General features: G+C 54.2%; 1 protein-coding gene across 1 annotated transcript in view; it reads right to left on the bottom strand.

Annotated features, from left to right (window-relative positions):
* Positions 1-15,370, bottom strand: part of LOC122364369 (histone-lysine N-methyltransferase MECOM-like) — a 56,970-nt gene extending 41,600 nt beyond the window's left edge. The window contains exon 1 of the mRNA XM_043334676.1: positions 15,198-15,370. Within this exon, the coding sequence (XP_043190611.1) occupies positions 15,198-15,255 (58 nt within the window). The 5' untranslated portion in view covers positions 15,256-15,370. The remainder of the gene's footprint in view (positions 1-15,197) is intronic.
* Between the last annotated feature and the right edge of the window lie 4,931 nt (positions 15,371-20,301).

Raw genomic sequence — 20,301 nt, 5'->3', positions numbered from 1 at the left:
AAGCGACATATAAGCGGAAATGTGCTGGAAAGTCAGCTGAGAGATTTGTCTACGTTCAACATGGGACTATCAGGTGGTGAAAGCGTGTCAAACAAACGACTGCGCTGTGGAATCAAGATAACGTTGATTATGATGCAACGTTCAAGTCTATGCGGGTCTGACGCAGTGAAAATTAGCCTCTCAAGTTGATGTGTTTATAGCCAGAACGTAAGCGATGTAAGCTATTGCTAGGATTATTTAAATGAGTAAGAGTTTGAAAGTTTCAACCGAACTGTAGACCTTGGGTGATGTGACTAGCATTTAAAAGAAATGTGCCCTCTATTCGTCAAATTCTCGTACAGCGCTCACAAAGTATATGTAGACTGCAACATTTATTTTACCATTAATACTTCGTGTTTCCTATCCTTCTCCTTCAGCCTTCTTAGGTCCTTTCTGCTCAACCCTTTTCCACCCCCCAGCTGTGCCTCGTTGCCGTCTTTTCGTCGGACAACAGAGCACAGCCAGCCGAATCACTGCCACGACGCGCCCGCCGCCACCCGTCTGCAAACCTCATTACCTGCTCCAGATACGCCCCGCGGGCATGCACCAAAGACATTGTCCTCGGCTGCCGGCCGTCACGCGGAGTCGTTACTTACACGAGCTGGGCCCTGCGGCCGGCGCCGCGACCCGCGTCACGTGCCCTCGGCCCATCAGCCATTAGGAATCCCTACCGGCGGGCGGCGCGCCAGCCGCGTGCCCGCATGTAATCCCTGCCGGCCACGGAAAGGAGGCTCGCGCCTAACGAGCCGGGGCGAGCAGGTTGAGCGGCGAATTGTCACGTCAGGTACCGACTAACGGCAGCGGCCATGGGTCGGACGCGTGTCCATTTGTTTGTGTTACCGGGACGGGGCGACGGGCCCCGGCGGCCGGCGGGGCGGGGCCGTGGCTGCATGCGGCGAGGCTTTGAATTTGAACGGCACACGCTAAAAGTTGCGTGTCTAAGTTACTTTCGTATACCCATAGTTTTATTTAACTACTTGTTCATTACAGTACAATTTCATTAAAATGAAAATAAGCCATAGGACGAAGGCTCAAAGTTCAAACATGTAGGTAAGTCAAGCTCAAGTCAAAATACCTGGTCAATTGGTCATTTTGCGAGCAACTCCGACTCATGGGGATGTCCCAAGATTCTTACGATGTCCTGCACATGTGTGACGTCACAGCCACCGTCAAGACGTGCTCTCCAGTACAGTCGACCTCTTCTCGGACGTCGGCGACACCGCGTCTGAACCGACCGGCGCCAACAATGGGAGCGCACCGTCTGGTGGACCCTCTGAGTCACGGCAGACGCCCCAGGGCCGTGAGCGTGCATCCTCGGCGGGTAGCTCGGCTCGGTTTGGCAACACTCCGTGACGGAGGAGCGCAGCGTTCCCAGACACGTCAGGACGCCAGGTGCTGTGTTTCTCTAGTCACAGTCACAACCCGAGTCATCTGAATGTATAGCACGGGCCTTACCCGGGATCTTTTCAGCCAACTGGGGCTTTTTCGAGCCTGCCTTAGTCAATTACAAAGTCCTTGTTCTTGCGACTTTGGGTGAGCTCACTCACTCCAGCAGGAACCACTATCCACCAAGATCGACACAGACTACATAGGTTGGGTCATCCCGAGCCTTGGTCCGCACTCAGATAATAGGACAGTGTCAGGTCAGCATTCGGAGAAAAGCCGATTATTCGCTTCAGCACGATCGCGTGACGCGAGACGAAAGGAATAGGAGAAAGATGGACAGATGTGAATCAATGATTCTGTGGGATTATCGCTGGTTGCTACGCCAGCTATCCCACGTAGAGACCGTTAGAAGGCTGGGTGTATCGGACCAGTGTTTTGTCTTCCCAGCGCGTCGGATGGGTGGACTGCGATTTCGGTCAGCGTTTGCATACGTCGGTCGGCGGGTACACAGTCGGGCCATAAATATCCTCCTCATACCTGGCGGAGGCCGTTCCCAGGCTGTCTGTGGCCGCGGCTCTCTCGGGAGGCCAAGAGAGAGGGAGGGGAGGGAGGCAGCTCAGCTCGGAGCCGTGTGTGAACCCGGCGCCCCTGAGCCGACCGGCAGCACTGTTTGGTCGACCGCCGCTGTCCGGAGGCCGGGGCTGCAGTCGCTGGGTCTGTGAGTCTTATGCGCCGGACCTAGCTGACGGTTTGATCTCAGCTACCGGCATTACGCTGAGCAAACCGTCCACACCGAGCCATGTTTGGCGGTCCGACCGGCCCGGCGGCGCACCGGGTCCCGTACCGCCGAAATAGATAGCTTATCCGGGACTCCTACAACACAGCGGAGCCGCTTAATCCAGCCGGGCGGCGCTGACGCCGTGTCAGCTGCCGTGATAGATCCGCCGAATTTTGGCACTCTGGGAACGAACGCTGTGAGGACAAACAGAAGCGGCGGTGGCGGGCGGACGGGCGCGGAGGTGCCCGCCCGACCGGAATGTCGCAGCGGCGTGCGAACTCGGCCGGCGAGGCTAGAGTAGACGAGATTGCACCGGTGCGACTGAGTCAGGGCGTGACTCGCCGACTGACTCTGGCAGACGGCACGGCGCTCTGAGTCAGACAGGTGGTCAGGTCCGGTCACGGGCTGGGATGTGACCAGTAATGAGATCAGAACACATCTCCGATACGGCACGAAGTCCTGGGAAGCTGGGGGCGCTGCGAGCGAAACAATGTGCGGATGTTACTGAACACGATCCGTGGGCATCATCGATGAGGTGTGTCCGACACGTCAGCATTTATCTCACTCAGTCTACCTTCTCACCTTCGTGGTATGTACACGTTATGACAAAACATGTTCTGGGAGGGATCCGAATCGCCGACTTTGACCTGACTTTGACCTCGCCGCCCCAGGCCAGCGCGCTGTCCGGCCGGGTCAGGAGGTCACGTTTGGGGGTCAGCGGGGGTGATCACCTCCTCTCGAGACCACCTATGACGGCACGGCACGGCGGCGGCGGAGGCTCAAAGGGGGACTGCAGCCATCAGCGGCGCAGCTCGTCTGTCACACATTGGACAGAGAACGGTTACGGTGGCCGCTGGATGAGGGGCAGAGAGGCAGATGAGGGGCACCAGGCCGCAGACGGGGAGTGAGGGTGAGGATGGCCGCCGCACAATACTGCAGAGCCAGAGACTCAACGACCTCGGGATATTCGTTAGCGCCATTAGGGGATGCCTTCACAACTGACCACCAACCAGTCGGATTCCCGCTGCCACTGACCAGTCCCCCGTACCACCTATCCCTACTTCGTCGCGTCGCCGACCTACTGAGTTTTATGCGTCATGAAACAGCGCTTCGTTGGACCTCCTGCGACCCTTGAATGATGTTCCTGACCAATCCATGACCTTTGATCGATGACCTATCCCTCAGGGTCCCCTGACTTTTTGACTGTTCTATGGGGTGTTTTCTGTTGCTAAGGTTGTCTGTGGATTACCGTAGGGTAGTTCCTGGTCTGTGTAACGTGTTCCGCATTGTCCGTGCCAGGTACTTTGTCTTGAATGCCTTTGTGACTGTAAATGTGAGGCTCATTGAGGAGGCAAGCGCCTAGCAGCAGCGGGGAATTTGTTGGCAGGACGTGTAAATTGCCACCTTTTGGTTGTAATGACACAAACATGCAGGGGCGGATCCAAGGGGGGGGGTCACATGGGTCATGGCCCCCCCTTGAGGCCCGGGGGCCCAAAGACCTGCCAGGGGCACCACCGGCCTATCAGGGGTATCACAGTCCTGACAGGGGCACCACAGGACCGCCAGGGGCACCACAGGCCTAGCAGGGACACCACGGGCCTGGTGCCCCTGGGCCCTGACAGGACTGTAACGCCCCTGACAAGCCTGAAGTGTCCCCGGTAGGCACGTGGTGCCCCTGACAGGCCTGAGGCGCCCCTGCAAGGGCGGTGGTGCCCCTGGCAGGCCTGTGGTGTCCATGGCAGGCCTGTGGTGCCCTTGCTAGGCCTCTGGTGCCCCTGACAGGCTTGTAATGCCCCTGGAAGGACTGTGGTGCCCCTGGGCCCTGACAAACCTGAGGTGCCCCTGACAGGCCAGTGGTGCCCTTGCTAGGCCTGTGGTGCCCCTGGCAGGCCTCTGGTGCCCCTGACAGGCTTGCGGTGCCCTTGGAAGGACTGTGGTGTCCCTGGGCCCTGACAAGCCTGAGGTGCCCCTGACAGGCCCGTGGTGCCCTTGTTAGGCCTGTGGTGCCCCTGGCAGGCCTCTGGTGCCCTTGCTAGGCCGCTGGTGCCCCTGGCAGGCCTCTGGTGCCCTTGCTAGGCCGCTGGTACCCCTGCGCCCGGAGAGGACTGGTGCCCCTGAAAAGTCTGAAGTGCCCCTCGGCAGGCCCGTGGTGCCCCTGACAGGCCCAAGGTGTCCCTGCGAGGCCGGTGGTGCCTCTGGCAGACCTCTGGTGCCCCTGGCAGGTCTGTGGTGCCGCTGGCAGGTCTGTGGCGCCCCTGGCAGACCTGTGTTGACTGGTGCCCCTGCTAGGTCGCTGGTGCCCCTCACAGACCTGTGGTGCCCCTGGGCCTTGACAAGCCTGAGATGCCTGGCTATGACAGGCTCGTGGTGCCCCTGATAGACCAGTGGTGCCCTTGCTAGGCCTGTAGTGCCCCTGGCAGGCCTCTGGTGCCCCTGCTACCCCTGCGCCCGGAGAGGACTATGGTGCCCCTGAAAAGCCTGAAGTGCCTCTCGACAGGCCCGTGGTGCCCCTGGCCCCTGACAGGCCCAAGTTACCCCTGCGAGGTCGGTGGTGCTACTGGCAGACCTCTAGTGCCCCTTGCAGGTCTGTGGTGCCCCTGGCAGGCCTGTGTTGACTGGTGCCCCTGCTAGGCCGCTGGTGCCCCTCACAGGCCTGGGGTGCCCCTGGAAGGACTGTGGTGCCCCTGCCCCTAGGGGTGCTCATGGGCCCAACAGGTCCGTTGTGCCCCTGACAGGCCTGTCGTGTATACTTGCTAGACCTGTGGTGCCCCTACTTCCTGGCAGGCCTGTGGTGCCCCTGGCGGGCCTGTGGCGCCCCTACAAGGCCGTAGGTGCCCCTGAAAGGTTTGTGGTGTCCCTGGAAGGACTTTGGTGCCCCTGACAAGCCTGAAGTGTCAAGGACAGACCCTTTAGACGCCAGGGTCAAGTTCGTCGGACTGACAACGATTTGCTTACCTGATAACGTTCCTGGTAAGTGGTAAGTACTCACTACTCAGCGTCCACAACATAGGTATATACACATAGCATCTATGCACATAGCACATTCATATATACTTGCTTACAATTGGTAAATGTGGTTGTGGCTAAGAGTTAAGATACTGACTAAAAATAAAAAATAAAAAGAAAAAAACTGAAAATGGGGGCACCACCAAAATGAACTGGACGAAATCCGTTGAGTTTTTAATTTTGGGTATAGGTAGGGGCACCACTTCGATTCATGACCCTCCCCTTGGAGTTTTCCTGGATCCGCCCCTGCAAACATGTGCGAATAACTTCCAGTAGGGATAATTGCTGTTAAAAATTGTGCCGTCGACTAAGCAGAAATCACCAAACATTTCGGCGGCATGCGATGCACGTGATTATGAAGCCAACTTACGTCAAACGGCCCAAAGGTGCATGGAGAGATGGATAGCAAAAAGGAGGAGGAGGGAGAGAGAGAGAGAGAGAGAGAGAGAGAGAGAGAGAGAGAGAGAGAGAGAGAGAGAGAGAGAGAGAGAGAAGAGAGAGACAGACAGACAGACAGACAGACAGACAGACAGACAGACAGACAGACAGACAGACAGACAGACAGACAGACAGAGTCAAAGACAAAGACAGAGAGAAGACAGAGAGAAGGGTGGGAGGGAGGCAGGGAGGGAGAGAGTCTGAGAGCGGACGCGCGGCGGCTCGGGTGGCGGCGGCACGGCGCTGCTGACACAGCGGTTATCTCCGCCGCCGCAGTCGGCTCATTTACAAACAGTAGCGGCGCCAGTCATAAATGCCCGGTCAGGCGGCGGCCGCAGCGCCCAGGAAGACGCCGTTGGTCGCGGTCTAGCAGACAATCGCCGGTGACACGGCGCGGCGAGCCGCATTCGCCGCGGTCCCGCCGCAAACGTCCCACGCCCGTCCTGCGGCGGAGACGGAGCGAGGCCTGAGAACGGCCTGGGTAAGACGCAGGGACGTTACAGCACTGGCACGGCCCGTGTACGGCAAGGGTTCTGCCTGAGAACGAATTGAAAACGGCACTGATGCGGCCTACCGACATACCTACATAGGGTAGGATGAATGTATCACGGCCTTGGGCCCATGGAGGCCCTCGGCTGCGACGTATGAATTCGGCGCCTGTTGCAATGAGTCTTGACAATGGCATCTGGGCAATTACTGTTGCGAACCCGTAACTGGCAAGCGGCAGCTCATTTGTTTAACATTATCTTGTTTTGAAATCTAATCCTCACCAATAAATCGCTTTCAGCCTAGTTGATTTTACCCTTTCAGCACAACCCTCTTCTCCCTCGAGACTTTGACTGCCGATTTAAACTGTTGAGTGTTATCCCAGACTTTTAGCAGCCGTCCCCGTCGGCCCCGACTCGGTTCGGTTCGTCGTCCGTCGATGCCGTCGATACTGCGCTGGTCTCGGGCCGTCGGCGGTGACGAGCCGGGCGCAGATTTACGAGTTGACGTAGGGCGATAGATGGCGGTTATCTGGCTCACAATTGAGTCGGCCGACAACACGACACCCGTCGGTGATTGAGTTTGCCTGCGGCTCAATAGGTCCCGGCGAGCGAGACGACGGCCCGCGGCCCGGCCGGTGCAGAGGAAGGGTTACTGCCACAGCAGGACTCAATGGACACGATGTGTCTGAGTCGATAATCGCCGAACACAGCGAGGGGAGCGGCTGATAAAACACAGCGTCACGTGTGTGTCTGTGTGCGTGCCCGCGGCGTTAGGGAGGCTCGCGGATCTCCCAGACAGAGTAAACACGAGCTATCTGTGAGCTGCCGGGTCCGGACAGCCGCGGCGTGGGACCGCGGCGTCACGGACCATAAAGACGTCACAGTGACTATCGTTACACCGTCACGCCACCGCTGCTCCTCCTCCTCGTCCGGAGAACCCGCTGACAGGACGACGAGTCTTCTGTTTAATTTCCTCGCCGACTATCGCGCGCTGCGTCTCGGGTGAAGCTCTTCCCGAGATCGCCGGCTCTTAGAGACACCTCACCGCGTGAGGTTCGCAGTGCGCTGCGGAGCGACAGATAGAACAAGCGGCTGGCGCCGATGTGACAGCCCATCACCGCGGACGCCGCGCCCTGTCTATCTGTCTGTCTGTCTGTGGTGACGTCAAATAGCAGTTGTCGCCGCCTGACAGCCCGCTAATGCCCGAACTAACACTGCTCTGTCTGCGAGCCCGTATCGCTCGGCCGATTGGTGTCTGTCCTCGCTACCGGCTGTTCAGTCGCTGAGAGGTAGTTGCTAGCTGCAGTGGGTGAAGCCCCAGCGGTGGCAGGAACAATAGTAGAGAACGGCATCATCAGCAGCAGCAGCAACAGCAGCAACGGCGGTAGAACTTGCAGTAGTGTAGGCAGAGGTGCAGCCGCAACGATGCATTACATAATTTACCTTTTGCACCGCCCGACCCCTTCCTAGTTCACAGGCGAGCTTTAGTCGAACTTGGCGGAATTTGCGGCGATCTGCGGCCTGACTTCAGAGGAGCTGCCGGAGCTGCGGAGCTTCGGGTCACAGGGGCCGGGAACGGACCTATAGCCGGCTCCACGTGGGTTCGAGCGCTATACACAGACCCGGGACGGGTAAGGTAAATGGCCAAAGAACAGGCGACCCCTGTAACCCCGAGATCAGTTCCGGTCACCAGTTGACCCCGGACACGTTCCCAAAGACACGTACGAGGACAACGCTTTCAGTAGAGTTAATCGAATTAGTGAGCGCACTGCGCCCTCCTGTGGATATCGAACTTCAGACAAATTCCCAGATGAACTCGAGTGAAAGGAACGACCGTTTAACCTCACTCCATTTCTGTGAGATGAGCCACCACCGCCCCTTCATAATAAGTTTGTCCTGTATGCAGCGGTTTGGTGGCTACGAGTACCGTAGAATGCAGAACTTACGAACTTCTCTGAATAACCTGTATCCTGTTCGGAGCGACGTTCATAGAACATCTCACCAGCCGATCGGGGCGAACGACGTCAGCTAATGACGCCGTTCACTCTGAGTCCAATCAATGTTCGGCAGTGGTCCGGCTTTCGTCGCCAATAAGCAACAGGTCTGACCGTCAACACAGCCGAGCTGTGACAGTCAGCGCAGAGAAGGTCGGCAGAGGTCACAGCTGAGGTCACAGATGAGGTCAAAGCGAAGGTCAAGCGAGATAACAGCCGTGGTCACAGCCGAGGTCACAGTGGCACCCCGGCCAGAAGGGAGCTCACTGTCAAGAGGCTGAGTCCCTGTGTGTATGTCTGTGTGTGCTCGGTCAGGTATTCACCTCCCAGGTGCAGGGGAGGACGGTCGGTCGAGAGGGATCGGTCCGCGGCTCCCCGACCCGCACCGGAGTGGTAATCGATAGACGGTGCGCTGACGTATCCCGGTGGGGACCGGTGACAACGGCGCATATAGCGCGCGACAGAACGCTCACCTGACACTGCGGGGTAACTTGATACCAGTCTGACACAACAGTCTGACACCAGAGCCTGGCTTACAAACCAGTCAGAAACCAGACTCTATCTGACACACCAGACTGGCTCACCAGTCTGCCACAACAGTCTGACACATCAGTCTGATACCGCAGGCAGCCCGACACCAGCCCGACACAACAGTCTGACACACCAGTCAGAAACCAGGCTATATCTGACACACCAGCCTGACATACCAGTCTGACACACCAGTTCGACACAACAGTCTGACACTTGACACTGTCTGACACTCGACATCACCTGACATACTGACATCCGCCGACATTACAGCTGCCATTCTGACGCTCGTGCGGCAGCATTTGGCAGCAACGCTGACACAGACAGTGACACCGTCGATATTGACACCTATACCGGTGTCATCACTGATAACTGACTGGTCAGATCAGTGACATTTTGAAACTGGCACTGGCACAGCACTGAGCAAGTTATCGGAATCGACACTGACCCCGGCAATATCACCATGGCCTGATGCGGATGTCGAAAATGACAAAGACGGGCACAAAAATAACTGACATTGACGACGACAGAGGCGGTGCGACCACCAACATATTCGGTAGCCGCGTTATATCGTCTTTATGCTCAAATATATGGAAGGTATTTCAATGATTTAGAGGAAAAATATTACCTTTTATATTAACAGCGATGCCGTGACGCAGAGTTACGCTTCAGCACGCCCACAACGCGCTACAAATACGATAGCCATCAATCAGACCTAGTTACTTCGCTTCAAAGTAACTGTCGAAGGGCACCAAAACGTGCAATATTTCACTTTATAGTAGGTCTAATCTCTACTGTAGGGGAAAGTGGGGTAAGACGGGCACCTTAACTTTGGAGCCATTTTTCGGCCGGTTAGAAACATCATAGAAACGGGAAACTGAGTGAAAACCTTTTACAGACATTTTACTTCCATTTGCCAGAAGATGAGACTTAGACCTGACTCAACAAATAAACTGCAGCTATTTTTGCAAAACCTTGCAAAAACCCATCTTACCCCACTCCATGGGGTAAGACGGTCACATGGGTAGGGCAAGACGGCCAGCTTCTTTCACCGACCAGCACAGCTCGCAGCAAATGCCCGAGATTAGCCGCATTGATACAGTCGCTCGTTGGTCTCAAGTGCTTCGGAAATGGCAGTATACGAGATTCGTGCAGAAGGCGTATACTCGTATATAGGCCCTAGTTCAGAAGCCATGTAGAGCCGTTTTTCACATTCATTATTCGAGAATAAACTGTGCCGAAGGAATATTGCTAACATGTCTGTGAGTATCGGAATCGAACATATTCTTATCAGAAATGCTTCTTTTTTCCTACAGCAACAAAAATATTTTTACCATTACAGACCCATCGGATTCATAGTTGCCCGTCTTACCCCAAACTCAATGTCAGAAGTTCAGCACGATTTTTCTCTGTGGACAATTTGATGCAGACAAAGCAAATCCGCGGTGAATGAACACTGGAGGCATATGAGTGTGCCACAAGTGATTGCCAGTTTTTAACTCTATAGTGCTGCACACAAAAGCTTGCACAATACATTATGAATGTTTTCAATGAAATGAGTGTTTTAAAGAAATCAAAATAAAAGATTATTGACCGAACACAAATTCACCAGACTTCAATGGCGGTGTGTAGTGGGAAAGGCTATTCTGGTCCTAATTTTTCTCGCTCGTAGCGCTATTGGTTTGGTCTGCAGAGGGGGTGCCCGTCTTACCTACCTTGACCGTCTTACCCCACTTTCCCCTACAGTTAATTGCTGAAAGTATGCCAAAATACATAGCTCACCAGTGATTATTGGGACGAAGCTGGAACATTTTTATTACGGTGATTGCGGGGTAACGAAAGGTTCCACAGTGTTGTGCATGATGCACCGATTGGCACTTATGTGTAGCTAACACGCTTTGAAACTATTCTGAAGACTCTGGTCATGCTCTGATCATGCAAACTCTGGCCTGCATGTTACAGCCAGACAAACGATCAGTTGAGGGCGAAGTCTCCAAGTCTTGTGCTTACCAAAAGGACAAAATGTTTGACTTCATCGACTAAATGACGTCACAAAATATAAAATATATAAAGTCGCTGCGGAATTGGGAGGTGCTTCAATTTAGCTTAAATTTCAGCAGAATCTCAACCAGAATTTAACCAGATTAATCACGTTATCGGCACCTATGCGCCCTGAACTGAGACCGTAAACATGTGCTTTGTGCAAGCACGCGCAAGTATTGGCAGCGATTTCAGACTAAACTAATTATCATCCCTTCCACACAGTACTTAGTAAGTACAATCACGATATTTTAAACGAGGTAAAAATTTGAAGCTCAAGCTCTGCATTAGTTGCGGCAGCATACAATCATCAAAGTCCCCTTTCTGTCGAACAATTTAAACGTCAAAGCGGGCTCCTCCTCCTCTCCCCCCCCCCCATAAAAGTCGACCTGGATGCCTTGTTTCCATAAAAGAGACATCGAGACCCTCCTATCTTTACTCTGAAATCGAAGCTGCTGCGTTATTAACTCGTCTCCTCCCTCCGCCGCTCGCGGGAGCGGTCGGTGCGCACTGCGTCGTCACCCCTCTGTCTGCTTGCGCGGCGTCACGCGGCATCACGCGGCGTCACGCCGAGGCGTCACCGGCAGGTGACGGCTGTGACGCGCCGGCGGCGTGTCGCGGCGCGGCTGTGACGGCAGATGTTTGCCGCCGCGGGAGGGACTGAGTGACACCGGCGGCGGCGGGCCATCTCACAAATACCCCCCCCCCCCCCCTCCTCCCCCGGCCATCACCCACCACAGGTAAATGTCGCCTGTCGCGCCGCCGTGCGCGGAAAACAGGCAGCTCTGCAGGCTCCTCGGTGGTCCCAAGGCGCAGGCGTCGGGTGACTTTTACAGACGAACGGTAGCACAACTTCCTCTGCTATGGTATGGCTCGTGAAATAACCTTATAATATAAAGGCGCTGTTTGAAAACACCAACATTGAACAGAAAATTTGACTACAATGCGGTCTTTGTAACGCCTTTTTTATTTTGATATTTGATTATGATGAATTGAATGAATCCAGCATTTGTTGAATCATGATGTTGAATATTTATGTTGAATTATTATGTTGAATATTTGAATTATTATTGTTGAATATTTATGTTGAATCCATCTATGTATAGTCACTCAGTCACTATGCATTTTCCGACAGAAATTTTGCAAGAACGCTTATGAGTAGGTATGCCACAATAAGCGTTATGAGAAAAAAAAGACATGTTACGACTATCAGTAATGATGCAGTCACGATTAAATACGAGTAAGCGCAATATGCTCGGAAGCTCAGCCACCATGAGAATTAATCAAATGACAAATATCTCTTCACTGTGTCTGATTGTCCGTGCCCCGTGGCTATTGTCTCATTATTATACGACGAGGTGGACCACCACTGGAAGATTCCCTGTGGCCGTTTTTATCAGTAGGCCTTTTTGAATGAGAATTCTCAATCTCAAACCAAACGGACTTCCACGTTAAAGGGATTCTATGTATCCTTATTTTAAAAACAGAGCACATGTCAACTACAGGCACAATATTTTCATCAACAGAGATGTGCATGATGTTGCGTAGTAAGAAATCAAAGAAATCAATCAAAAGAATTCAAATGCGTAGGAAGACTTGTGCTGAACCCCGTAAGCAAGTAGAAAACGAACAACCTCAGGAGAACTATGCCACGACTTCCTATTGTGCCTAATGTATGAAAATAATTACAGAATAAGCTGCACACGTGTTTAAGAAGGCTTGATATTATTTTGGTTAGTATTATTTCATTACATATAGGTAACTGAGGAACAAAATGGGCAATGTCTGCATTGGCTTAGATTCGAGTTACAAAATTGTTCTGTGAAATAACAATTCAGTTAGATACTCGTATATTAAATCATTTGCTACTAGCGCGTGCAAATTATCAAAATTGACATTACCATGGAAGCCCTCAGAGTACACATACCGTCATGGCCTGACAAAAAGTCAAATTGCATCTATAGATATATACTTGATGCAAAGTGGGCACTGAATGCAGCTGCCTCATTACGACTTCACCAAAAAAAAAACATTTTATTATCTGTGTCAGCAGAAACAGTCGAAGAAGCCAGCCAATTTGCACCTGCGTATGGGTTGCGTATGGTAATATACGTTAATGCATAAAAGTTCCCAAAGGGGCAAGCAATTAGCCACCCCTGGTCGAATAACGTAATTGAAGAGGCAGCCCAGCCCCTCTGATAGTGGATAACCAGATTTCAGTCTCTTAACAACTTGCTATCAATTATATTTAACGCTTCTAAATGTTTAAACTTGCATCTATAGTTATAAGGAGTTCATCATAGGCTGTTTTTGATAAGGCCTACTCGCAAATCGAGTCTTACGGAATGAAGGCATTGCTTGCAGAAATGCTTTTAGCAGCCACTGGTCCACACCTGGAGTCGTGTCCAGATCCAGACTGCGTCCACTGGTCAGCTCCCGGGTCTAAGCTGAGCTCCCCTGTTCCAAAGGAGCTGAAGGAGTAGATATGTTCGGGCTGCCAAGTTGACCGAGTTAGTGGGATGAGTTGCCGAATTGAATGATTGAGTGAGTCGGGGTGCCGTGTTGACTGCGTGAGTGAGCCTAATTGCCGAATTGACTGAGTGAGTGAGTCGAGTTGACTGCGTGAGTGAGCCGAGTTGCCGAATTGACTGAGTGAGTGAGTCGAGCTGCCGAGTTACGACAACCCGCGTCATTTCTTTGAATTCCTACCGGCGAGCGGAGGGGCGCCGGATCAGGACGAGTGCCGAAGGACGTGGACTCGGTGATGGTGCTGCGGCGAGTCAGCGTCTTCAGAAGTTTGTGACTGGCGTCAGCGCAGTGTCTCCTGCTCTGGATGTTTGTGAATTGTGTGAGTACTCTGTACTTGTTATGGGTATGAAGACATCTCGAGAGTCTGTGTTTAAGCCAAAGTGTTCGAAGATGTTGGTACCTAACGCGTTACGAAAGCCAGATCCAGTGTTCAGCTGCGACGGCTATCGACACAGCCGTGAACCACAAAACTCACATAGAAGCTGGGAGATCGGACTGCCCACAGGACATCCACACGCACCACACCTAACTGACCTTCCCCACCTGACCTGACCTGACCTGCTGTGACATTTTGCAATACCACAGAGCCGTTCGCGTCATCCAGCGTATCCACTAATCCACGACAGTGTGGACTCGGATGTTTGGAGAAAGCTACCGCCCAGGCCAGCGAATCACAGCACCTGGCGGTCTGCCCCGCTGTCGCCTGCGACCCGTTAACCAGCGGAAGACGATGTTGACTTTCTGAGACTGGCACGGCGCGATATGGACGGACGAGACGAGACGGGACGGGACGGGACGGGACGGGACGGGACGGGACGGGACGGGACGGGACGGGACGGGACGGGACGGGACGGGACGGGACGGGACGGGGACGAGACTGGACGGACAGACGGACGGACGGGACGAGACGAGAGGGACGAACGGACGGACGGAACGGGACGGTACCGGACAAGACGGGACAGGCAAACAGACGGACGAACAGACGGAAGGATGGACGGACGAGACGAGTCGGAAATGGGTTGGTTCCGCTGGCCGCTGCCCGTCCGAGCTGTCTGAGCGATCAGTGGCGTCATTTCTCCACAATGACAAATGATACAGCGCTGCTAAATGCTCGGCCTGATTCACGAGGCCCACCCGATGCCAAGTGAAGTTAATTTGCGGTCGTTTAGAAGTGATTAATGACGGAGGAATCGTTGACTGTCAACTGCTTAGAAAGTGAAGACTGGATCCAGAATGAATGTCGATGTTGGCGTTAAGAGTTTGGAATAACTGAAACATCCATTGATCTTAGATGACGCAACTTCATTGCAACATATCACGCAGCAAATATGAAAATGAAATATGTCGAACAAAATAAAGGGACACTGGAGCACCGTTGACACTATTTTGTGACAGCTCAATTCCTGCTCTAACCCTGACTTAGAAACCTTATAACAGATGAACAATCAAGGAAACTACTGAATTGCTGCTTCGGTGGATCGGGAACCATTCCTCATCAAATTTTCAAAGCTATGGAGCCGATGACAAGATCACGAACATGTTTGCACAACTGGAATCGGTCTGCCTTGGGACTGAATGACACCCGAGTCGCCGTCGAAGCCGCGCAGTCAAATTGCAGCCCCATTATCGTTTTGTAGACGACAGCAATCGCCGATTAGCATAGCTGCAACACGGCCTTATATTGCGACGGACCCTAGCAATTATGGCCAGACATCGGCATACGTCATTTACATTCGTGAACATGTCACATGAGTGGTATAAGGGCACGCTATGTAGATTATGTCCAGACTGACTAAATGGCTACCTGTATAAAGATTTTTACCTGTGAAAACAAACCCAATGGTGGCCTTAGCCGTGAGATGTAGGCATGCATATAAAATATAAAAATATGAATGCACTCCCGTGCAATAAAAGAACATCTGTTGACCGCTGCCCCCACGTAAGCACCACAGCGGAAGACGGCGGACTTACCTTCAGCGGTGGCTGAGACAGTGTCCATCCTGCGCAGCTCCTCTCCGGCCGCCAGCATGGCCCGCTCGGGTCAGGTCAGGTCAGGTCGGTCGGCTCGGCGATTCACTCGGCTGCGGCTGCGGCGGCGGCGGCGGCGGCGGCGGCCAGTCCCCACCCCACACCTCCTTCAAGTGGCCGCCGGCGGCGGCAGACCGTCCCGGGGACAGCGGATCCGCCCTGTCAGCGGAGCATCAGCTCATCGACCAATGGGACGCGGCCGGCCGACAGGCTCCGCCCCCTCCCGTGACGTCGCCAGGGACAGCGGCCGCAGCGAGCAATAATGGGAGGAGGGGAAGCGGCCGCTCGGCGGCGGAGCCTCCGCAGACAGAGCGCCGGAGCGGGGAGAGAGAGAGCGGAGGGGTGACGGGAGAGGCGGGATGGAGGCCGCCAACGCGGATCAACAAACAGCCGGGGGGGGGGGGAGGGGAGCAGGCCGCAACGAGGGGGGGTTCAGGTGGACGGGGTGCATTGTGGGTTGTACTTGTCTGCAAGGTTTTCTTATACTTGTTTGGGAAATGCATGGCTATCTTACTGTGAACTGTTGAGTATTAATGGATAATTAGTTCCTATTAAAAAAATTATCGACTGTTATTACGACACCCCTTTTCCCTGGAGGTTACTGGTTAATTATGAGCACCTGTGGAATTGTGGATCAATGAAAAAGAAATTTTGCAGGCTATCTTCGAAACCCAACTAGAATTAAAAATTTAGGTAAAATTATCTTATGTTTGTGATTATACAGAGGTGATGATACATACATACCTCTGTGATAGATATGGGACAGAGAGGTGGGGCCCTCGTTGATAAACTTTAGCGAAATGTTGAAGAATGCATTTACCTATGGCACTGTAAGCGTTCCCAAAATGCCTTTTCAATTTATAAATCTCTGACTGATATGTGACAGTACGAAGGACAAAAATCAATCAATAACCACTTCTTATGATTCTCTCAAAATCAGTTTTCTTATGTCTATGGCAATTTCAAATGTTTTGGTTACGAAAACGCTAAACATTTAAAAAGATAAAATTATCCATTTGAGTACACCCAATGCCAATGCAGCCTCAAAAACGGCAATCTTACTGGTATGGTAGTACTTTTTTGGTTTTAGCATTGCTCTCTGCTTTGCCCCATGAAAACGTCGGCCAATGATTTCAGCCAGAGTACGACTAACGAGTAGGTACTTTTGAGGAGACGAGCTTGGTTTCAAAATCATGTTTGCACACAGACCATGGACTAACTTGGTAACGGTTGTTTTGATTCGGCTTGTAGAGCACTTGACAATTCCCTATCACAATAACTCCCCCTTCTCGAGGCACTCTAGTCAAACAGCACGGTCTAACCCTGTCCCTGGCCACGTGTCCCTCTCCGGGGGCGGTCTACCGTCCCAGCGGGATCCCATCTCGAAACAATCGGCCACAGTGGCCCACCGGGCCGCCGAGCCGCGCCCACCCGAGTCCGATTGTTTCCAGCACTGCCACACTGGCGGTGGTCCACGGAGGCGTCTCTTTACTCCGGCACTCCAGAGCGGCACTCCATATCAGCGAGGGGATACCGGGCACTCCACGCCGGCCGTACGGAGGAGTGGATGAGTGCCGGCACTCCACACGAGCTGATCGGAGTGGTGAGTGCTTGGCACTCCACACTAGTCGCTAGGAAGACTGAGAATCAGTGCGCGTCGGCTATTATCCTTCTTAGAGCGACCCTCGACGATAAGCGGTCTTAGTTTCATCATAATGCCGACCATCGGTCGTGATACATTGGGCACATCGGGCAGTCGATCTCTGGGATACCGCCGGCACGTGTCGTTGGCACGTGCTACCGGTTCTGTAAATATGAACCTCTGGCAGACTAGCCCAGTGTAAAAAGCAAAAGGATCGCACTGCTATCGGCTCTCCGATGTCCTATGACATAAACAAGTACAACTGTGTGCACCTACTTTTATGTCCATTTAGATTCATACCTGCTGTTCGTGCCTGAGCCAGACCCCCCCCCCCACCCCCCCCCCCCCCCAGACGCCCCCGGACACCCCCAGACACCCCCAGACGCCCCAGACGCCCCCAGACGCCCCCAGAGTGAGCACAGAAGCGTCGTCTCGGGACGCTCGGATCACGTCTTCCAGTGGCGCTCGGCTCCTCCAAGGCTATAGAACTCCTCCTCGACGAACGGCAGTAAAACACGAACAATGCCGCATCGGCCGGCCGCAAAGGGTCGGTCCGTGAGTGGAACAGAGCATCGGAGAACCCCGGCCCATCACCGGCGGACCTCGAGCCATCACCGACGGACCCCGAGCCATCACCGACGGGCGGTTGGGCCATCACCGGCGGGCCGCTGGGTCATCACCAGCCGCCACCGGCAGTAAAACGGGCAGTATGAACGGGGTGCACCGCCCCCGGCCTCCACCAGACATAGGAGCTCCTATGACAGAAAGGGCAGCTCCTATGACAGATAGGGGAGCTCCAATGTAAGGCTCAGACTAGGACGTTTCTCAGATAGGATCCTATGACGGAGAGAGGCACAGCCTTGAGTTTCAGCCTTTAGATCCGAAAGAAGCAGACCGTCAGATCCGTTGGCCATTGGTCACTGGCCAGCCATGGACCGTGGCTGACCTGACCCAGATGGTGCTGTCGCTGTGTCGGATAGGGGCAGTACCAAACTCGACACATACCCTCCCGCTACAGGCAGGGGTGTATGAAAGCCCCGCACCCGAGCGAGCACCCGGCGGCTGGAACAGTCGATCGATGATAGTCGCCGGCGCCAGCCCAGATTTCATTGTCGGACGCGTGACAAGTTGGCTGCGGATGCTCTGTGCCGGCGCCGCGACTCGCCATTAATGTGGTGTGAACCGACCGGCCATTAGGAGCGGAGGGACCCATTGTGCGGCGCGGCGGCGGCGGCGGTGTCACCCGCCCCGCGCCACTGATACAGACATCAGCCGGCCGCAGCCATACGGCTCACTTTGCCCACAAACACGGCGGCAGAACGCCCCTCCGGCGGCGGCCAGTTCATTGTGGCCGCGGCCAATCACATGCTCGACTGGTAATAGACGATGATGATAAAACACACGGCAGCATCTGCTCCGGCCCGCCGGTGATATACGGTCTTCCAGGGGCGGCGTCAGGCGACGTCATCGGGTCGGTTAGCAGACTATGCCATCGACCTCAGCCCTACTTTGCCCCCTTTTCTTGGTCTTGCCTTCTCGGCTATAAAAAAACATGGCCTTTTGTCGCCCCGCTTCCCCCATATGCAGACCTGGGCGCGCCCCTGCCCACTCATGCGACCGAAGCCTGCCAATGGTCGTCATCCGCTTTCGGATGGAAATTGGGGAGAGGCCGGCTGCCCGCCGCACGATCAGACACACAAACACCAGATCTGATTTACAATTATCTGATCGGCAAATTAATAAATCAAGCAATAATTCTTATCGGCTATTTTCCGTTGTCCATATAGCTGCCATGTGATGCTGGCTGGTCTATGCTAGCCTCACGTGCACGGGCACGGGCGCGCCCCTATAACCTATTCATCCTTTGGTGAACTGGAAGGCCGTTATTGATTTGTTATGTAACTGACGTGAGTGCTGCGATGAAGGAGTGTTTGTTATGTATTCAATGACCAGCTGAGCTGACTTTTAGAGATGTCTCGTCGAGAAAAGTTTCATCGTGGGGTGGGGCTGCGCTCGTGGAAAGGTACGATAATATGGTAAAACGCCAGTCCTGTCCGGGTGCCGTTTTACCTGGTTTGCGGTAAGAGGCGGTCTTCATCCTGGATTTGACATCCAGTCAACATGTCGATCGAGACTTTCAGTCGGTTTGTGCTTGTTTTGGGAAGCTGCACAATAAAGACGAGTGAAGAGGCGGATATAGTGAGGTTCGATCCTCACTGAGTGTTCGGTTTGTGGGAGGGCAGCGTTTGTGTACTCACTACTCAGTGCTGAGTGTGCTTCGGGCCCGAGGGAGTAGCTCAGCCAAGCGGCCGCGGCGCCACTCGGTCTAGTCTCCCCACCGCTCGTCCCCGTATCATCCGGCATTACCCGGCATTACCCCACTTACCCCGCTCTTCTGTGCGCTCGGCCGGCCACTCATCACCCCTCTGTCCCCCTCCCCCCCCCCCCGATACCAGCCGAGGGGGGTGGTGTTAGCACCTGGGCTTTGTATCACCGCGGCAAACACCGGCACGGCAGCACCTCCAAACAGCGCGCCGAGCTCCGCTCGCTTTGTGGCGCCGCCGACACCATCAAACGCATCCCTAATCTACGACACCCAAAAATATTTGCATATCCGGCGCTACAATGGCCGCTTCTGCGCCGAGAGCACGCTGAATGCCGATAGCGGCGTGATTGACACCTGGGCGCAGAGAGCGGCGCGGCCGCCGCTAAAAAGGGCCCACAATGCGCCGCGCCGGCCGTGGTGTCAATAACTGGCCTGATCGTCGCAGAAGGAGCTGTCGGCGTTTTTGAAATGGCATTCAGCCGGTTCGGCAGAGATCTGATAGGATTCTGGCCGTGAATCGCGCCTAATTCAGCGCCCGAGGAGGTGGTGACGGCTCGATTGGTGGAGCGCGGACACAGGAGGTGTCGGAGCGTCCCACGGGGAGGTGGTGGGTCTCAGACAGGGGAGAGGCCCGCGGCAGGACGGGCGGAGGTGTCCGGGCGTCCCTATGGGACGGCACGAGAGGACATATGGGTTGAAGGGATGGTTAAATGTCAAATGGACATAGGCGCGGGAGCCGGGGGGGGGGCAGTGGGGGCAGCTTGCCCCCCCCCCCCCCCAACTCTGGGGCCGTGGGGGCGGTGCCCCCACAGCTTTGAGACGGAATACCACACTTTTTTGCAAATGTTTTCTTTTTTGTTGAAAAAGCCGAAGGGTGAAAAATAAGTGGCCTAAAACCGGTGAGAAAACTAGATTTGGGGGTACCCTAGGTTAATCTCTATTATGGTGTGCCCCCCCAGTCGGAAAGTAGTTCCCGCGCCCCTGCAAATGGATGACCGACTTAATTGCCGTGGAAACTCTAAAGGATCTGGAATGTCGAGAGGAGAACGAGTAAAGTGAAAACAACGGATAATTTAGAT

This window comes from Amphibalanus amphitrite, unplaced genomic scaffold, assembly GCF_019059575.1.
Source record: "Amphibalanus amphitrite isolate SeventyFive unplaced genomic scaffold, NRLGWU_Aamphi_draft 000672F_arrow, whole genome shotgun sequence".
Classification (NCBI taxonomy): Eukaryota; Metazoa; Arthropoda; class Thecostraca; order Balanomorpha; family Balanidae; genus Amphibalanus; species Amphibalanus amphitrite.
This window is presented reverse-complemented; position numbering and strand designations above follow the sequence as displayed.